Here is a 17,933-nt window from a genome sequence, read left to right on the forward strand (position 1 = left end):
TAGAGCAAGGAGAAGAAGATTTCATTTCATCACATACTGTATCATAACAACTCGTCTTTGTTTCACTTTTACTGCTAGAAATCATTTGAATTATTAAATTCATATGGATTCTGAAGCTCAAACATTTCATGACATCTGTTTTACATGCTTATTTATGTCTAGTCATTGGTTTACTTGCAGTATTGACCTTCTAAAAATCCATGCCTAACACACCCAGACTGTATGTTTTGTTTAGAGCTTGAGAGAATGAAATGCGCGCCCTGCATGGTGTAATTATAGTTATAGGTTTGTGATGTATTCAGGGTCGACGTGCTGACTTGGAGATGCAACAGAAACAAGGCAAAGAGAACCCCGAGGAGCTGCAGTACAAACAGCACTGTGCCTGGCTTTGGTGAGCATCACTCACACAAACAAAGTGATAACTGTATACGTATATACATATACAGTGAATGTGTAAATACAGATACGAGAGGTGCTTCAGAACTCATCCTAACATAGCTGATGGATTAATTCAGGTATTAGTCAAGTTGCTCATTTATTGAGCTATAACAACAGAATTATAGGAGCATGTGTCAAATACTGACAATTTATATGGATAATATTGTATATCACAATATTTGAGCTGGAATAAATTTTGGATATTGCCCAAGCCTAATATATGGTACATCATCATGGTGACTCATGGCATGGACATAAACAATGGCCAAGCCATACTGTTAATTATATAGATGTGAAATTTGGTCATTTGAATCCTATGGTTCAAATGACATGAAATTTGAAAATTATCATGAAAATTAATTAACTGTGCTTGATTAACAGACTTCATTGACAGATTTCAAACTAGAACACATTTGAACTGTTTCATGCTATAATTTCACTCACTGCAGTTAGAAGACACTTTTTATTTACTGAGAATTTCTCTGATTTTGCACCAAATCTAAAAAAAAAATGGGAGCATACAAAATCTTTTTTTTCTCAAATTAATTAGTTTTGTTGAAAATAAAAAATGTTGGTCAAACACATCATGTTTAACAACAAATAATATTGTTTGCTAAGTTTTAAAGTTTACATGTCAGGCTAACCTGTTCAGTTTTGCCAGCAGATGTAGTTAGCTAGCATAATTGCTTTTTTTTATCCTCAAGGAAAGTTTTGTGTCCAAGATGCTCAGTATACATGGTAAAATAAATATGTATAGTACATAGTCTGAATATATTAAATGCCTATATAGTAAATTAAAATATGCATGCATTCTAAAATAAAACAGAAAGAAACAGAAGTATAGAGAAATCAAATACAGACAGTAAAAAATACACGTGATGGTACAATGGTATTACAAATGAAAAACAGGATTAACTGTGTAAACATGTTACAAATCACAAGTATACAAATATAATCTATCTTGTATTACTCAGCCCTTTGCACCCTTTTTTAATTCTCCATATTTTCCCCTTCTCCTGTGTTTTATTTGAAGTGTTGATCTATAAGAAGATATATTTGTGGTATTAAGAACCAAAAACATCTCAATGTAGTTTTACATCTCCTCTCTCAACCTTGTCTCTGGGGCTCTAGTGACACAGGTTGGTGAGCCTATCAGAAGAGAGGAGGCTCTAAGCCTCTCTTCTGATTGGCTGACTGAGTGACACATGGCCAGGCCAAAAATGGATTATAGCCTACTACTGTAGCTTGGTAAAATTCACTGGTAAGTGTAACTGGTGATGGTCAGTCAGCACTGAAATGAATTCAGACTAAAATGCTTTGATATTTCAGAATGAATAAACTTTAGACACTGGTCTCTAAATGTAATGGCCTGTGCAATGATACATTGGCTTTCTGTCCTCTAGCTTGCTAGCTCAGCAACGGAATCAGCACTTGGTGTTGTGTACTAATACAGTTTTTAAAAAAAATGAAAGTAATGTTAAGATTTAGTATATCAGCACAAAATATATAGCAATTATCAGACTAAATCAAAGTATACTGGTAATTGCCTTCATCCCTGTCACAGTGTGTCACATGTTACCAGAGCAAACACCTGCTTGCTGTCAGCCAGGTGGTGGATGCACCTGTCTGAGATGAAAGGATACAGTCTGTGTGTGTTAGTTCGTCTTTGAATGCATGCTATTGTTCATACATCACTGCATTAGCAGAGCAACCTCTCAGTGATGACGCTTTCTCTTTCTTTCCTCTGTGTTTATCTCTCCTCCTTTTCCTTCTCATCCCTCTCAGGGCCAGAGATCAGCTGGCAGACGTCATCAAAGCTGCTACAAAGTGAGTCTCACTTAATTTTAGATTCACAGGGAGACCTGTCATGTACAGCCTATACAGGATTAAGTTCAGTGTTAATGTGCTTTTCAGGGACAGTCCTGTTGTTCAGGGAAACTCAATTCTGGCTCTGAGCGGCCTGGCTGCTGTCCTCACTAAATACGAGAGCAACCTGCCCACTGACAGCGATGGCAGCCTCAGGGTGAGTTTATTTTTTTATTTATATTTATTTGTGTTGTATAGATTTAGATTGTTTGAATTTATACGTAATCTAATTCAAATTGAATTAACACAATTATTAGTATTAGTATTATTAATCTGTTAATAATGTTATTAATCTGTTAAAAACATCATATAGATCTCTCTATCATCAGTGAGTGGCCATGTGTTTTAGTGCTGTTAAAGCTGTGGTAGCAGCTTTCACATAAAGACCAGAACAGACAAAAAAAGCTATTGAAAACATATTAATAAGCGTTACTATTACTCTTAATTGACATCTATAGTCATCCCCTCACTTTCCCAGTCAGGTACAGAGATAATTTTAAACTCTTCTGGTCTCTTGCACAGGTTTGCATTGTCAACCCTCAACTCATATGTCCTAGCTGTTATGTGTCATGTGATAATAAAGTAACTTGACAAACCAACTGACCTACACAAACACGGAACAGAAGGGGGACATTTCCAGTATACTGACCGATCAACACTGACACACAAACTAACTACAAAAGAAACAGGACAATTTGTATATAAATTGAAATACATCCTACAAATCCTATTAATGTATCCAAATACCAAACTTAAGTTTAGTGAAATACACAAAATATCTAAACTAAATAACCTCACCCCTCTCCCCCCCCCCCCCCCCCCCCCCCTCCCCCCCCCCCACCCCCCCCCTTCCCCCGCCCCCCTCATATTGCGGGCAATTTGTACAGCCATATTGGTACTTCCTGTATTTAGGACCAATACTTCCTGGGGCCTATCCTTTAGCCAAGAAGGACCCCCCCCCCCAGCACACACAGAAAAGGTCATTAGAACACATTGAGATAAATTGTGTGTGAGTGTGCGAGTATAGGGTGGTCTGGTGGTGTGATCAGATTCACTGTATGGTTATAGGTGTGGAAAGCTCTCCAGATGTTGTTTTCTGATGTGTGATTTCAGGCTGGACCAGAGTTTGTGCCCACAGCCAGCTGGTTATCCATGGTGTTCGAGACCCTGCTCAGCATAATTAGCAGCAGCTACAAGGCCAGAGGACAAGTTTTCCCATGGTTCCTGCATGTAAGTCTCAGCTTGGTGTTTTAGCAGCTATAGATAGAAGTACTCAGGACAAACATGTTTTATTCAGTTAGTTTCTAAGCAGCAGCCAGTGCAAAATTAGTACAAAACAAAATAACCATACAATATATACAGCTCCAATGCTTCACCTTGAGTCAAATAAAAATTACACATTGTGATGGGCCAGTGAGCACAGTTCCGTCACACGCACGCAACAGCTCCATTGAATCCCTGAATGACAGGCACACAGACAGAGACGGTAAAAACTCCTCTGCGCTGGCGACAGTCAGAGCAGGAACCATATTGTCTTCAGGTTGTCCGTCTGTCCGTCCTATTCTCATGGATAGTGTTGCTTTCGTCAACGAAAATTATGACTAAATATCTTCATCAACGAACCTTTATCACGTGACGAAAACGAGACGAGACGCAACGTAAATGCTGGTCATGTGACGATAACTATAATTAAATATATAATGCAATATTGTTGACGAATAAAAACGAGACTAAATGTGGTTTACAAAATAAAAACTCTGCTAAAATGTCTCTTCATTTTCGTTGACTAAAACGAGACGAGACGAAATGTTATAACGTCATTTCGACTCGTTTAGTCGAGTTATTATTATTTTGCAGTATTTCTGTTTCCTGTGTCTCACTTCATCAGGTCGCACTGCGCCGACGCATGCGACATCACTTCCTCACTCGCGGGCGGCATTTAGAAGTTGCAGCTGCGGTTGAACGACAATTTCAGAATCGTAACACGACAGAGAAAAGGACCGATGGCCGGCAGCCAGTCGGGGTTCTTCTTTGGAAGAAAAAGACGAAATGACATTTGGACACACTTTCATTACATAGAGGTGGAAAAAAAAACAGAATATGTTGTGGAAAAAGATGGGGAGAAATGCCGCCACAAAATCACAGGAAAACATGTTTGGTTGGTAAAATAAATATGTTGTAAATTCAAATCAGAGCGTCTTGTGTGTCTGGAATGGATGTATTCTTGAGTCTATAAGGTAACAATAATATAATAATAAGATAACCTTGTTTGAACTGTGAAATGGGTTTTGCTAAAAGAAAATTTTGGTTTTGTCTATACTACTAGGTACTTATACGATACTGGGTTAAACAGAATTGCATTACTAGAAAGAGACTAAAATAAAATTTTCATTGACTAAAACTAGACTAAAATGTCATCAGTTTTCGTCGACTAAAACTAGACTAAAATAGTCATGGATGATTCTGACTAAAATAAGACTAAAATGCTCAGACTTTTAGTCGACTAAAACTTGACTAGACTAAAAAGAGTATGAACATGACTAAAACTAATAAAAACTAAAATGACAGCTTGACACAAAGACTAGACTAAAACTAAAATTAAAACAGGCCGTCAAAAACAACACTACTCATGGACACGATATTTCAGTAATGCCTTGATGAAACTTTTTCAAATTTGGCACAAACATTCACTAGAACTCAAAGACGAACTAATTAGTGATCAAAGGTCACGGCAACCTCACAAAACACTTTTTAACCATAACTCAAGACATCACAGCAATTATGACAAAATTTCACACAAATGGTTCATATTTTCTATGACTCTGGATAAACAGGGATGTAACCTGAAAGTAGTCTGAGGTGGCAGAGGCAGACAACCATAAGGAGGTGATTCTAGTCTATAACTATACTGCACTGCACTGAGAGTGTCATTACAAACTCCCAACCTCCTTACTGACTCTAAGTGTAGGTTAATGAATCAGCTGCTGTACTGTAATAAGGTCTGCAGACTCTTGACAACGTCCTCCTTCTCCTCCTCAGCGTTCCTACTCAGGTGAGAACACAGCAAGTGCCATTGCTCGCTCCTGTGCCAGTCTAGCGTTGTCCTTGCTGGTTCCAGTGCTGGTGGTATGGCAGAGGGATGCCCTGGTCCAGGTCCTGTCAGCCTTGAAGGCAGGCCTGCCTGGCTCACCTACTGCTGATGACTCCCAGGCTGTCCAGTTCCACTCCGGCCTTGCGCTGGGCATGGTGCTGTGCAGTCTGCAGCATCAGCGCCTCAGGTAGGGAGTGTACTGATTCAAACATGTACTGTAACCTGTAACTGGCTGAGTGAGGTTTCAGCTGCTTGTCTCTGTTCCTCAGTGACATCTCTGCTCAGAAAGACACTGATCTTCTCCTCAGCCCTCTGGGTGCTCTGGAAAGTTGCTCCTTCAACCCCGACCTGGAATACAAGTCAGTGATCTGTCTGTAGACATGATGTATAAGGCAATGTGGGTAATGTATGAGTATATGTGGGTAATGTGGGTACTTTCGTTCAGTAATAGATGGTTGATTCTTTATGTGTGATGAATCACAAAGGTTAACATAGTATTGTAACACACCAAGCTTCCTTTTGCTGACAGATAGATAGATAGATAGATAGATAGATAGATAGATAGATAGATAGATAGATAGATAGATAGATAGAGTGCCTATAAAAAGTATTCACCACCTTGGATGTTTTCCCCTTTTATTGCTTTTATAAATGGAATCATGGTCAATATAATTTGGCTTTTTTGACAAGAATTTACAAATACAAACTCTTTAATGTCAAAGTGAAAACAGATTTCTGCAAAGTAATGTCAATTAATTAAAAATATATAATGTAAAATAAGTGATTTTTAGTGAGTTTAAAGTGACTGACCTTATTCAACAGAGGTCCAGCCAATTGGTGCTAGTAGTCTCAAAAGGAAGGGAAGAGGAGGAGCGCTTTGAATACACTGAGCATCATCTCCATTGCAGCAAATAAACTACTTTCATTCCATGTATAATTATTAATAAAGGAGGCAGATGAATAACTAAACATAAGACACAGAAAGAGAGACAGTAGGAAAGAGGGAGGGAGAGAGAGAAGTCATCGGTAACGAGGCTTCATACTAACCACTCTGACCAACTCTACATATCAAACAGAGGGAGTTAGACATAAAGATCTGCCTCTAATAAAAGTCTGTTATGTTCTGGAGTTGAAGTAAATAAAGTCTAAATATTGTGGATCCCAGATGGAGGCTGTGCTCTGTGTGAGAGACACTCTTCTAACTTTCTCTCTGAGTGATCATATTACCGTAAATACAGCTGAAATCACAACTCAGTCTTTGTCTTTCATTTATTTGTTTGGTGAGTTGTCAGACGATGTCACAGCTATAAAATCAGGATTTGACCGTAGGTCCAGACATGTACTAGGTTAAGACCTTGATTTGTTTTTGTTTTTTTGTTGTTGTTTTTTTGCTGCTGAGTCCGACCTTCATTTCACTGCTTTGCTTAGTGTACATTGAACCTTGTTATGTGACAAATAAACCCCCCCACGCCCCCATGATAATATTGTATCTCATGATATTTGGGCTTGACTGTATTGAGATATTACATTTTGGATATTGCCCAAGCCTACTAACTATACATGTTATGAATTTAAGTTCACAGATGAGAAATGGACTAATTATTAAAAGTAAAACCATATATTGAGCCAACAGATTGTTCCTGACTAACCCTGCTATCCCTAGAGCTACATTGTTAGCATGGCTAAAACCTATACGCAGCAGATGTTGCTTCTCTCCTCTCCTCAGTACTGGCTGTATGTTGGGTCTGGGTCTGGTGCTGGCAGCTCTCTGCAGTAGTGGACAGAAGGACCAACACATCCACGTCATGCTAACACTGGACAAACTACTATCCAGCCTGCAGGACAACAGCGGGCAGGGACGCATGATGCAGGAGGTACAACAAGTTTTACTCTGCTTTAACAGACCAAAATAAGTGACACAGGCCACACAGGCTAGCAAAACATATTTATTAAGGTTGTTTCTTCTGGAATGGAGTAATATTGACTGTGTGCAGGTCTTGGCGTACTCTGTGGCGTGTGTGGGCGTCTCAGCCTTCAGTGGAGGCCTTATAGACGCTGCCAAGGCTGAGGAGGTCATGAACACTCTGCGCACCCTGACTGAGGAGAGCCAGCAGGTCAGCAGCAGAGTGTGTTGTATCTGCTGGGATAAGGAGGAAGTATTTGTGGACACATACAGTTGTATGCAGAAGTTTGGGCACCATGTTAAATAAGTGCTTAGTGATCCAGAGAAGAGTCTTTCTGTTTTTCTTCCTGAGATATTCACACAGTTTGTTTAAAATCTACCCACACATTTTAAATGATTATTAATTTTAACGAATTTAACGATTGCTTAAGTCATGCCTATGTTGGTTTGTTTGTTGAAGTGGTTCATGGTGGATTTTCAGGTCTGCTTTGAATCATTGTCCTGCGGTAGAATCCACCTTTGTTTCACTCTCATTTTCTCAACTGACTACAGGACATTTGACATCTCCCCCACGCTCGATGGCACGAGGCACTGACATAGTCGGATGCACAATGTTTTGCAAATTTTTTTCTATAAATAAAGAAAAACAGGGCATTTACATGGGCAATATGTCAGTTGCATACAACTGTACAGTTTTAACATTAGTATGTGGTTTTGAATTCATATGTCTAATCTATCCATGTCTTCTGAGAATCAGACCAGTGAAATAGCTTGAGTGGTTAGTAGCTGTTTAATGCTAGTCTTGTGTAATAGCTGTATCACTGTATCAAACATATTGATGATGAAAACCACTAGAGCCAGATCAGTGGACACAGATTTAGTTCTCACTGCTTGTGTCCAGACCCCAGGTTTCTCTCTGGCTCTGGGGCTGGTTGTCCACGGCCTGTCACTGTCTGGTCACGGTAAAGCAGAGGACATCCACCCCCGACTGCTGGCTGCCTGGATCAAGATCTTACTGACTGAGGTACTGCAGCTACATGAAGAATGGAACATCACTGTTCATTCATACACTTTAGATTCAGTCTGTTTATACCTGCTGAAACTTTGTGTTTCAGGGTTGTCCCACTATGCAGCGACTGGCTGCTGTCAACGGACTGGTGGCTCTAGTGGGATCTGAGAGTTACCTCATTCAGGTGAGAAATCCACCATCATGTTTCTGAAGCTCCATATTTGCCTCTTCTGTGTTTTATTTGAAGTGTTGATCCATAAGAAGATATATTTGTGGTTTTAAGAACCAGAAACCATCTCAATATAGTTTTACATCTCCTCTCTCAGACTTCTCTCTGGAGCTCTAGTAACAACAGTTCCTTGAGCATTCAGAAGAGAGGAGGCTCTGAGCCTCTCTGACTGTTTTCTGAGTGATCCACTAAAAATATAGCAGATTTCAGGAAAACACTTAGTGAAACCAAATCCTGCAAGGTTGGATGGTGGGTGCAGGTGGGTGGGACTTGGTGACAGCTTTGTTGTGACATCACAAAGTTCCAGAAGTCCTGATGGCTGGTTTTAAGGCTCAGTTTCTGAATACAGGCTGTGTGCATTTCTCTGTGGACTGAGCGCTTTGATACTTTCGCAGTATTAATATAGAACCTAGACCTGCTTTATAATCAAACAACACATGGACATATACCTTTTGACTGAATGGAGCTTTAAGAACAAAGCAGCAGAGAAGATGTCGTTGGGTCTGGCGCTGTCCTGTTGATGAACAGTTGTCACTTCATTGTATCAGAAATGGCTCCAAGCTTCTTTTACATAGGACATTTTGACATGTGACAACATGTAAAGCTCCTTCCATTTACAGTAGCTCCCTCAGTCCTGGTCCTGGTATGTCTCACTGTCACTGTCATGCTCACACATCTTTAATGTTCTGTGTCTCGTGTTTTTCCAGCAATGGAAAGTCAAAATGTCTGCTGTGAAGAAGGAGTATCACTGCTATGTGGGCAATAAATTGATTTAAAATGTTTAATAATGAAGTGAAGTGTTTGGTGCTTTGTTCATGAATATTTTTGTCACTTATCTTGTGTCCTGTGTTCCAGCTGAAAAGTGAGCTGGAGCTTTCCTCCCAGCAGCAGAGCCGGCTGAATGAGGTCATTCGAGCCATCACACAGGTGGGCCACGCATTATGTTATTCATGCTGTTGTTTTTAATGGTAAAAATTGTGAATTTATCTCAGTATAAGTTTTACAATACAAGTCTGACTTTGTCTAGTTCTGTCAGACACCTGCTGCTTTTTCTGCAGCCCTGACACCATATTTCCTACTTAAATTCAAGTTATTACATCATGTATTTAAATGTAATTGACATTAGATTTGTGATGCATTGTAAGACAATTTCTTATTTTGTGATTATTTGTTTCGTTAGTTCTTTTTCTGTTCTTTATTAGTGACTTTGCATTACAACAAGTGTTACACAAAGGGTACATATAATAGACATACATGTAAACGACAACAAAAACAAACATTTATAGAGACATAAAAATGAAATGTGTGTGTGTGTGTGTGTGTGTGTGTGTGTGTGTGTATTTATGTGATATAGTAGTGGACATTAATGATGTTATATAAATAAAATTGTAAGGAAAATGATAATAATAATAATTTACATGATATCCTGTCAATGTAATTAAGAAAATAAATAAATCTTATGACAAAAAATGTGCTAATGTGATATTATAAGATATAATGTTAGTTCTAATGACATCAGGCTTGGGTGATACCCAAAATTTAATATACAGTTCAGCCCAAATATCACGATATTTGATATTATAGAATATTGTCCCAAACCTAAATGACACTGAACCTCCTTTCTTCTTCATGTACATCAGCCTATTTAACTCTCTCTCTATCTCTCTCTCTCTCTGTTCAAGGTCATAACGTTCTCAGGTGCCATTGGTTTACAGTCCAACAGCGCCTGTTTGATGGGTCACTTACATTTGGCCCACATGTCCACCAGCCACACTCAAACAGCAGGTAGGAGCAATATGGATGAACTCAAATCAGTTTATTCCTCTTACCTCAGTCCAGCTGTGCGTGGAAATCAGTCACTGTCTATCTTCAATAGTGGGAAGTTGCTTGTTGGGTGTGACATGTTTTTTTGATGTTTTTTTCCCTCTGTGTCTCCTCCTGTCCCCCTCAGTTCCTCAGAATTTCAGTTACCTCTCAGAGAAAAGTGTCCTCAGACCCATCATTGACTTCATCTCAGAGGCAGGAAAGAAAGGTTTGTAGACCAGTTTAGTTGAACAGGGTTTCTGCTGATTAAAAAGTCAAAATTCCAATTATCTGAATTTTAGGCCTTAAAATGTCTGGAACACAGTTTTGACAGGTCTTGAAAATTGATTGGATTATGGAGTTAACATCACTTTCATAAAGCTGCATTAACTTCAGGCTTTTAAATGTGTGTTTGTGAAGTATTTGTATTTGTCACGCTGTAATAAAACTACAAAACAAAACCACCATGGAACCAATAACCACTAATGTAAACTGTGCAGCTTGGTTGAAGGCCTGTTGAAAGTCAATAGATTAATTTAAGATTCTTTTTCTTGCCAGTGTGGATGTTAAACAGTGTCTTAAATTACATCATAGTGGTTTTAAAAAGTCTTAAACTTCTTCAAACCTGCAAAAACTCTGTTAAATCTTTCATTGTGAAAGTTCTGTGTACAACTTTATTTTCTCAACAGCACAAACACATATAATACCACTGAGTTACATCAAGATACATTGAATCAAAACAATTCATATTTTGAACTCCTTTGTTTCCAGGTCGTGAGTCCTCTGCTCCAGCTCTGGTGAAGACTGCACTGACCCCGCTGGCTTCAGTTGGAGCCAGTTTCCAGTACCCGCCCATAAACTGGAGCGCTGTCCTGTCTCCTCTGATGAGGCTCAGCTTCGGTAACAGTCCTCACAGAGTCATGTATCTGTACTGGAAGCCAAAGAGTCAAAGCAGCATGTTGAAATGTTTTGTCTTCAACAGGAGAGGAGGTGCAGCATCAGTGTGTGGTACTGGCAGCGAGTCAGGCTCAGTCTTCCCAGAGTGCATCTCTCTTCCTGGGCTCTTGGCTGTCCCCCCCCCTGGTGCACAGTCTCAGTGTAAGTTCCTCGAGTACAGCTGTAGAGAGGAGAACAGAGTAATAACATCATATACTGATATCAAGTCTAAGTATGTACAACAGAGAGTCACATGATTGATGATAAGGGAGGCTGCTTCATGTTTTCCTGCAGCTTTACTCATTATATCCTCATTCTTATATAAGTCTGTATATAAGAAAAAGGCAGTGAACCCGTTGGAATGACCTGGTTTTCTGCACTGACTTGTCATGAGATGTGATCTGATCTCTATACAAGTCACAAATGTAGACACAGTGTCTCTAAACTAATATAACACAAACAATTATAATCTTTTGTGTCTTTATTGAACGAAAGCCATTAAGCATTCACAGTGGTGGTGGAAAAAGTAATTGAACCTTGCATTTTATAACTGGCTGAACCACATTTGGCTCCAATAACCTGAAACCAGCTTCCAGTAGCTGCTGATCAGACCTGTTCAATGTTCAGGAGGAAGTTTGGCCAGTTCGTCTTTAAAGAACTGCTTCAGATCAGACATATTCTCAGGATGTCTGGTTCGTACTTTTCTCTTAAGGTCATTCCACATTATCTCTACTGGGTAAAAGGTCTGGGCTCCGACTAGACTGCTCCAGAAGGAAACTCAAACTCAAAATGTTTGAGTGTTTTTTAGAAGTCAAAGTGTCTCTAACCCACGCCTCCAATCTGGTTTCATTGATTGGACTCCAGGTTTGATAACTCCTGACTCCGGTTAGCTTTTGTTGATGCCATTAGTCAAAGGGTTCACATACTTTTTCCAGCCTAGTTTGAATTATATTTTGATCAAAACAATGATTTGTGTGTAACTGGTTAAAATAGATTGTGTTTGTTCATAATTGTAACTTGGATGAAGATGACCATATTCAAGGACAAATTTATACATAAATGGAGGTAATTCCATTCAAAGGGTTCACTTTCTTTTTCCTGCCACTGTACATATAATCATATATGTTGTTTGACAAAACAATCTGAACTCAAGGTCTACTTACTAGCTTTTCTCAGAGGCTTCAACCACATCTCACAATCTTAGTCAGGGGCTGGAGTTTGCTCAGTTGTCATATTATGTGTTGTGTATTTGAAAATTAAGTGAAGCGGTCAATGGTCTGCGTATTAAGTTGTGATTGAACAGGCTCAGGTGTGCCTACAGTATTATCAATTTAAGCTGTACACCAAAAAAGAAAAGAAAATAGTTAACACTGTTAAGTGGTAAGAAACAGGGGCTTCAGTCTGCTCCCTAATATACAGTTTACAGCACCCCGTTAATTCTCTTTTTCAGCATGACAGTTCCAGTCTCTGCGTCATGTAGAACACAATGTTGAAGTAACAGCTGGCAGTTGACTGATTGACTCTAATGAAGAGACTCAGACAGCTCCTCGTTTCACTGACCTATTTTTATTGAAACAAGCACTTCAGGATATGGGGGATAACAGCTGGTCTCAATAAAACTACTCAGTCTGACAGAAAAATCATAATCAAAGCAAACTTCAAACACTAACGATTGAACTGCAAATAAATAAATGATATGGCCAACAGTCTAACTCTAATCAGGATCAAACATTTCCATTATGAATGATATAAAGACACAACTGATAAAGATAAATGAATACACATAGATAATCATTCTGTAAGTCAATATAATGACGTTCTCCCTCAGACTGGATGAACATTCATATATTCATATCCATAGATCTTGATTTAACAGTCACACACTCACCTGGGGGATACAAGCCCAGTCTGACTAGCTACATCGTTACCATGGATACTGCGTTACCTAGCACTAAATAAGAGTAACCTCATGAAAATATAAAAATGACACAAATATGTACACTTTACAATGAACGAAGGTAAAATTAATGACAAAATTTAGTTATGTATTCCAAGATTTTGCTATTAGATAAAGTTAATTTAAAATAATTTAAAGCTCAAATTATGTTTTTAATGTAACATGCTAGAGACACAGAGTTATAGAAACCATTCCTTTGAAAACCAAAAGCGAATTACATATTTTTAGATTTATTTTAGCATTGTTCTTTAATTTAATCCCCAACAATATAAACACATCTCCTTTTATTTTTATTGGTTCAGTAAACTAAGAACATCTCTCAGATTATATTTGCTTAGCTCTAAACATTATTTGCATTATTTTATAATTTTATATAATAAATCATTAAATTTCATATTATGGGAACAGAGACACAATGGATGAGTGTGATCATAGTAGCCAGCCTTATTAATATATATATAGCTTGTTTTTGTATTAAGACTATTGAACTGAAATGGCCTTATAATGTAATATATTCCAAGATTTATACAGAATTACTATTGACATGAATGTTTTTTTTTTAATATAATCAATATGTTGTTTCCATGTTAGTTTATGATCTGTCACAAACCCAAGGAATTTAGTCTGAAACCTCTTTCAATTTCAACATCACAGATTATTAGTTTGTATATCCCTTCATCAATAAACCATCAATTGAGTTTTTTTTTGTATTTTTTGATATCAGACTAAGTTTTGAGAATTTCCCGCTCATGCTAAATTAAGTAATAACAACAATAATGAGTTGTATTAAAAACTGATACAGGGTCATGTAATTGTTATTGGTGCTTGCACTGTGGCACATGATCATATTTTATGACATGGCTGTTGTGAACAGTTACTACCAGCAGGTGTCACTAGTGAACAGACCCTGTTAATGAGGCTGTGAGTAGTGATGCCCAGTGTTGCCTATGAGCCTTTCAGAGATGTCTGGAGACTTTTACAGCCCATTGTCCTCCTCCAGTATCAGACCCGGGCTCACCTGTATGACACCCTTGGCTTGTGGATGAAGCATGTTGCCGAGGACAAGCTCCAGGTCTACATGGAGAGTCTGGGTTTGCAGCAGTTCCAGGAGGACCTTCAACCCCAGCGTCTGTCCCTGTGCCGCTCTCTCCTGCAGGGCCTCGCTCAGGCCATGGCCCTCCCAAACCCCCCCAGTAACTGCTGGACTATCCTCTGCTCCACCACTGAGAAGATCTTCACCCTCCTGCCGAACCAGATCCAGGTAATACATGAGTCTTTACACCTTCAGACACTGATGGAGTTTTTACCTGACATCCTCTCTTCAGCTGACTCCTGTCACTGTTCATACACTAGACCACAGACCACACACTTTCATCTGCCTTCATCTGTCACTCTTCACCTGACACTTTAACTGCTCTCAGAGCTCACACGCTGACATCGTTTAATGAGGGTTCATTGGCTTTCAGTCACCACACTCTAGCTGATTCTGTCAGCCTCATTTATCAAATTTGGATGATTTCAAATTAAAATCCTCCACTCAAACTGATTCTTCAACTTCATCTCAGTGCTTACCTGAAATCTGCTATATTTTTATTAAATCGCTCAGAAAACAGTCAGCCAATCAGAAGAGAGGCTCAGAGCCTCCTCTCTTCTGATTGGCTCACCGACCTGTTGTTACTAGAGCTTCAGAGAGAAGCCTGAGAGAAGAGATGTAAAACTACACTGAGATGGTTTTTGGTTCTTAAAACCACAAATATATCTTCTTATGGATCAACACTTCAAATACAACACAGGATGTATAATATGGAGCTTTAATTCAGCAAACTTCAGCGACTGCTTCAGTCTTTTAGTGCTTCAGCTGTGATAAGCTGCTTCTCCCATATAAGATCAAACAATTCAATTATGTGCAGTTTTTAACTTAAACGTTTTCTAGATCATTGCTATTTAAAAAAAAATGTTACTCAATCATCTGTAATTGTACCAGGCCAACCATCTAACAATGCTCTGTTATATTTTTCTTTTTGTATTGCTAAATTCATTTGTTATAGGATGATGAAGTGGATTTGTACACAGGAGTGGCCAGATGTCTGTCTGAGATGTCTGATACAGAGATTGATCGAATTGCTCGAGTTACTAAGGTACAGTGTTGGGTTTCTCCTGCTGCCTGTCTTTATGCTAAGCCAGGCTAACCAAAGCCTGATTCTACTTTACACACAAACATAAGATGGATGGATACCTATCATCTCAATCTGAGAAAGAAATCAACAACTGCATTTTCCAACATATTTCTAAAACAATTTCTGAACATTTCCTGTCAAATTAAAAAAACTGCAGCAGAAGTGAAATCATTTCAGCATCATTAAGACGTTTCAACTTCAGTCTAACACACACTAACTAACTTAAAGCCATCATTTGTACATTTTTATGATTACGTCATCTTTAAAATTATTGTGTTTGTAGAGAGAATGAACTGAAAATCTGTTCAGTTTAGACGTCAACAGCTGGACTTAAAAACCTACAAGTGAAAAAATACAGCTGCAAATTTTGTACAACTATACATTAAATTGAATCTAGCTACATGCTTAAGATAATTATGTAGAGACGGTCAGTGTCCCATTTCAGAGGCCGAATCCTTTGGAGGACGAGGGCGTGGCCTCCGAAGACCGCATAGACCACAAAAGACTCTTTTCTGAAAAGTGATTCATCACTGGTGCGCAATGAATCTTGGCATCCACCCACTTGGATCCTTTTGTTTCCCAGGATGTTTAATGTTTAGTATAATGCGTTTTAATCAATCAAAAGCCCATTTAAATTCTTGGAGGATAACTCAGGTTTATTCTTTTAGATCCAGATGGAGAAGACCTGCTTCATCCTGGCTTACCTGACTTCCCAGGGCAGAGTTCCCCTCCTTGGTCTCAATGACATCATCGCTGGTGTGCTTCGTGGTTGGCCAAGCCGCAGAGTCGGCTGGATTCTCCTCCAAACGTTTTATCAGTGTCGCTTGGCAACCAGTTCCAACACGGGTCAGAGAACAACTTCTCCTGCTGCTTTCACATGATATGAGAAAAGCCCATTAAGCTATCAAATGATAATACTACTCTGCTGTCCGTCACACTGGAGTTTTTAATGTGGCCTCTAGGGGGCATATAATTCCACACATTAGGTTTTAATGATTGATCTGTTGTTTGTATGTTGTGTGTCACAGGCATCTCCAGACGGATGGAGTGGCTCCTGGAGCTGATGGGCCACATTCGAAATGTTGCCTACGGTGCAACGTCTGTCACATGTGGAGACACAAAACTGGTATGTTCCTGAGCCATGTGTGCCTGTGTGTGGTGTTTCCAGAGCAGTGAGAGTGTTGTCGTCACATGCCACAGATGATATGTTAAGAGCTCTGGGTTTCAGTCTGTAGTTTGGAGTTAAAGGCTCCTCAGGTGGAATAACTTGTCTGAGGTGGTTGGGAATGCTGCTGCAGTCTCGCTGGGTGTGTCCTCTAGCACAAGTTAAATGTGAAAACAGGTTTTTACAGAAACCCTGAGAGGCAAGTGAATTTTTTTTTTTCTGGGAATAACGTTCCATGTTTCATCAGTGAAAACAACCCAAGAGAGGCTAGTGAAAGAAAAAATAAAGTTTAAAAGAAGTTTTAAAAAGTTTTTTTTTTTTACTTTTTTTCCAATTTTCTAAGTTTTTGTTTTTTTCATCTGTGAAAACAAGTCCTGAAAGGAAAAATAATTTTAGCTGTATAAACCACAAGAGGCAAGTAGTGAGAAAACAACCCAAGAGAGGCAAGGTTTAAAATATATATATATATATATAAATACTTATAAATTTTTTCTTTCTGTCTTCCCAGAAAAAAAATCACTTGTCCTTGGGGTGTTGTTTATACAGATGTAAAAAAAAAACAAACAAGAAAAACTAGGAAACATGAACCTGGCAAATGTTTTCACTAGCCTTTTAGGGCTTTGGTAAGTTTTACACTCGATGTGGTGCTATTTAAAAATGAGCTGAATATCAAACAATCATGTACAGAGTAGAAATGTTTTGTTGTTGAACTGCTGGCAACATATTACATTTTTTTTTGTAAACTTTTACAGCCCTTTAACGCCATGAAAATCAGTAAACCTGATGTAAAGTAGGTAATTGAACACCTCTCCAGTTGAGAATCGATTTCCCTCATTTCTTCTGCAGGCCACAGACTTCCTGTTCCAGGTCTTTGCTGCTGCTGTAGTTTCCTGGGGGGACCACTTCATGCCACTCCTCTATGGCATCCGGGCCCAGTGGTTTCCATGGCAACAGGGCTCCAAGCCTCGAGCTCTGCAACACGGTCTCTATGGAGAGGAGTCACTCACTGACCATGCCCTGCCACAGTGTCTGCTGGGAATGCCCCACAGCCTGGCTCTGCTTCTGGGCAAAGAGCCCTGGAGCAGCCAGACACAGAAGGTCAGTGTTTCTGCAGCTTCATTCCAATGAGGGCAGAGTGTAGGGCCCCACCTTAGGCACACGGGGCCACAGCTGAATGACGATACACATTTTACATTTATTTGATTTTTGTTTTTTTGGGAAAGTTTTTTGGTTTTAGACAAGACAATGATAGAATGTAATGTGTGTGTGTGTGTCTCAGTTCATAGACTGGCTTCTCAGCATCACAGAAGCTCCTGGCCAGAGTGTGTCGACTGCGACCACCAGCACAGCCAAAGGTGA

General features: G+C 39.1%; 1 protein-coding gene across 1 annotated transcript in view; it reads left to right on the plus strand.

Moving 5' to 3' along the window:
- Positions 1-17,933, plus strand: part of focad (focadhesin) — a 56,516-nt gene that overhangs the window by 37,762 nt on the left and 821 nt on the right. Inside the window, exons 23-43 of the mRNA XM_022747766.1 lie at positions 303-391; positions 2,224-2,265; positions 2,353-2,461; positions 3,418-3,534; positions 5,344-5,582; positions 5,665-5,754; positions 7,122-7,269; positions 7,390-7,509; positions 8,200-8,322; positions 8,414-8,491; positions 9,392-9,463; positions 10,219-10,321; positions 10,488-10,568; positions 11,111-11,239; positions 11,322-11,437; positions 14,233-14,493; positions 15,281-15,370; positions 16,078-16,255; positions 16,438-16,535; positions 17,421-17,672; positions 17,854-17,929. Of these exons, the coding sequence (XP_022603487.1) occupies positions 303-391; positions 2,224-2,265; positions 2,353-2,461; positions 3,418-3,534; positions 5,344-5,582; positions 5,665-5,754; positions 7,122-7,269; positions 7,390-7,509; positions 8,200-8,322; positions 8,414-8,491; positions 9,392-9,463; positions 10,219-10,321; positions 10,488-10,568; positions 11,111-11,239; positions 11,322-11,437; positions 14,233-14,493; positions 15,281-15,370; positions 16,078-16,255; positions 16,438-16,535; positions 17,421-17,672; positions 17,854-17,929 (2,611 nt within the window). The remainder of the gene's footprint in view (positions 1-302; positions 392-2,223; positions 2,266-2,352; positions 2,462-3,417; positions 3,535-5,343; positions 5,583-5,664; positions 5,755-7,121; positions 7,270-7,389; positions 7,510-8,199; positions 8,323-8,413; positions 8,492-9,391; positions 9,464-10,218; positions 10,322-10,487; positions 10,569-11,110; positions 11,240-11,321; positions 11,438-14,232; positions 14,494-15,280; positions 15,371-16,077; positions 16,256-16,437; positions 16,536-17,420; positions 17,673-17,853; positions 17,930-17,933) is intronic.

This window comes from Seriola dumerili, unplaced genomic scaffold (genome assembly GCF_002260705.1).
Source record: "Seriola dumerili isolate Sdu_G_001 unplaced genomic scaffold, Sdu_1.0 BDQW01000111.1, whole genome shotgun sequence".
Taxonomy (NCBI): Eukaryota; Metazoa; Chordata; class Actinopteri; order Carangiformes; family Carangidae; genus Seriola; species Seriola dumerili.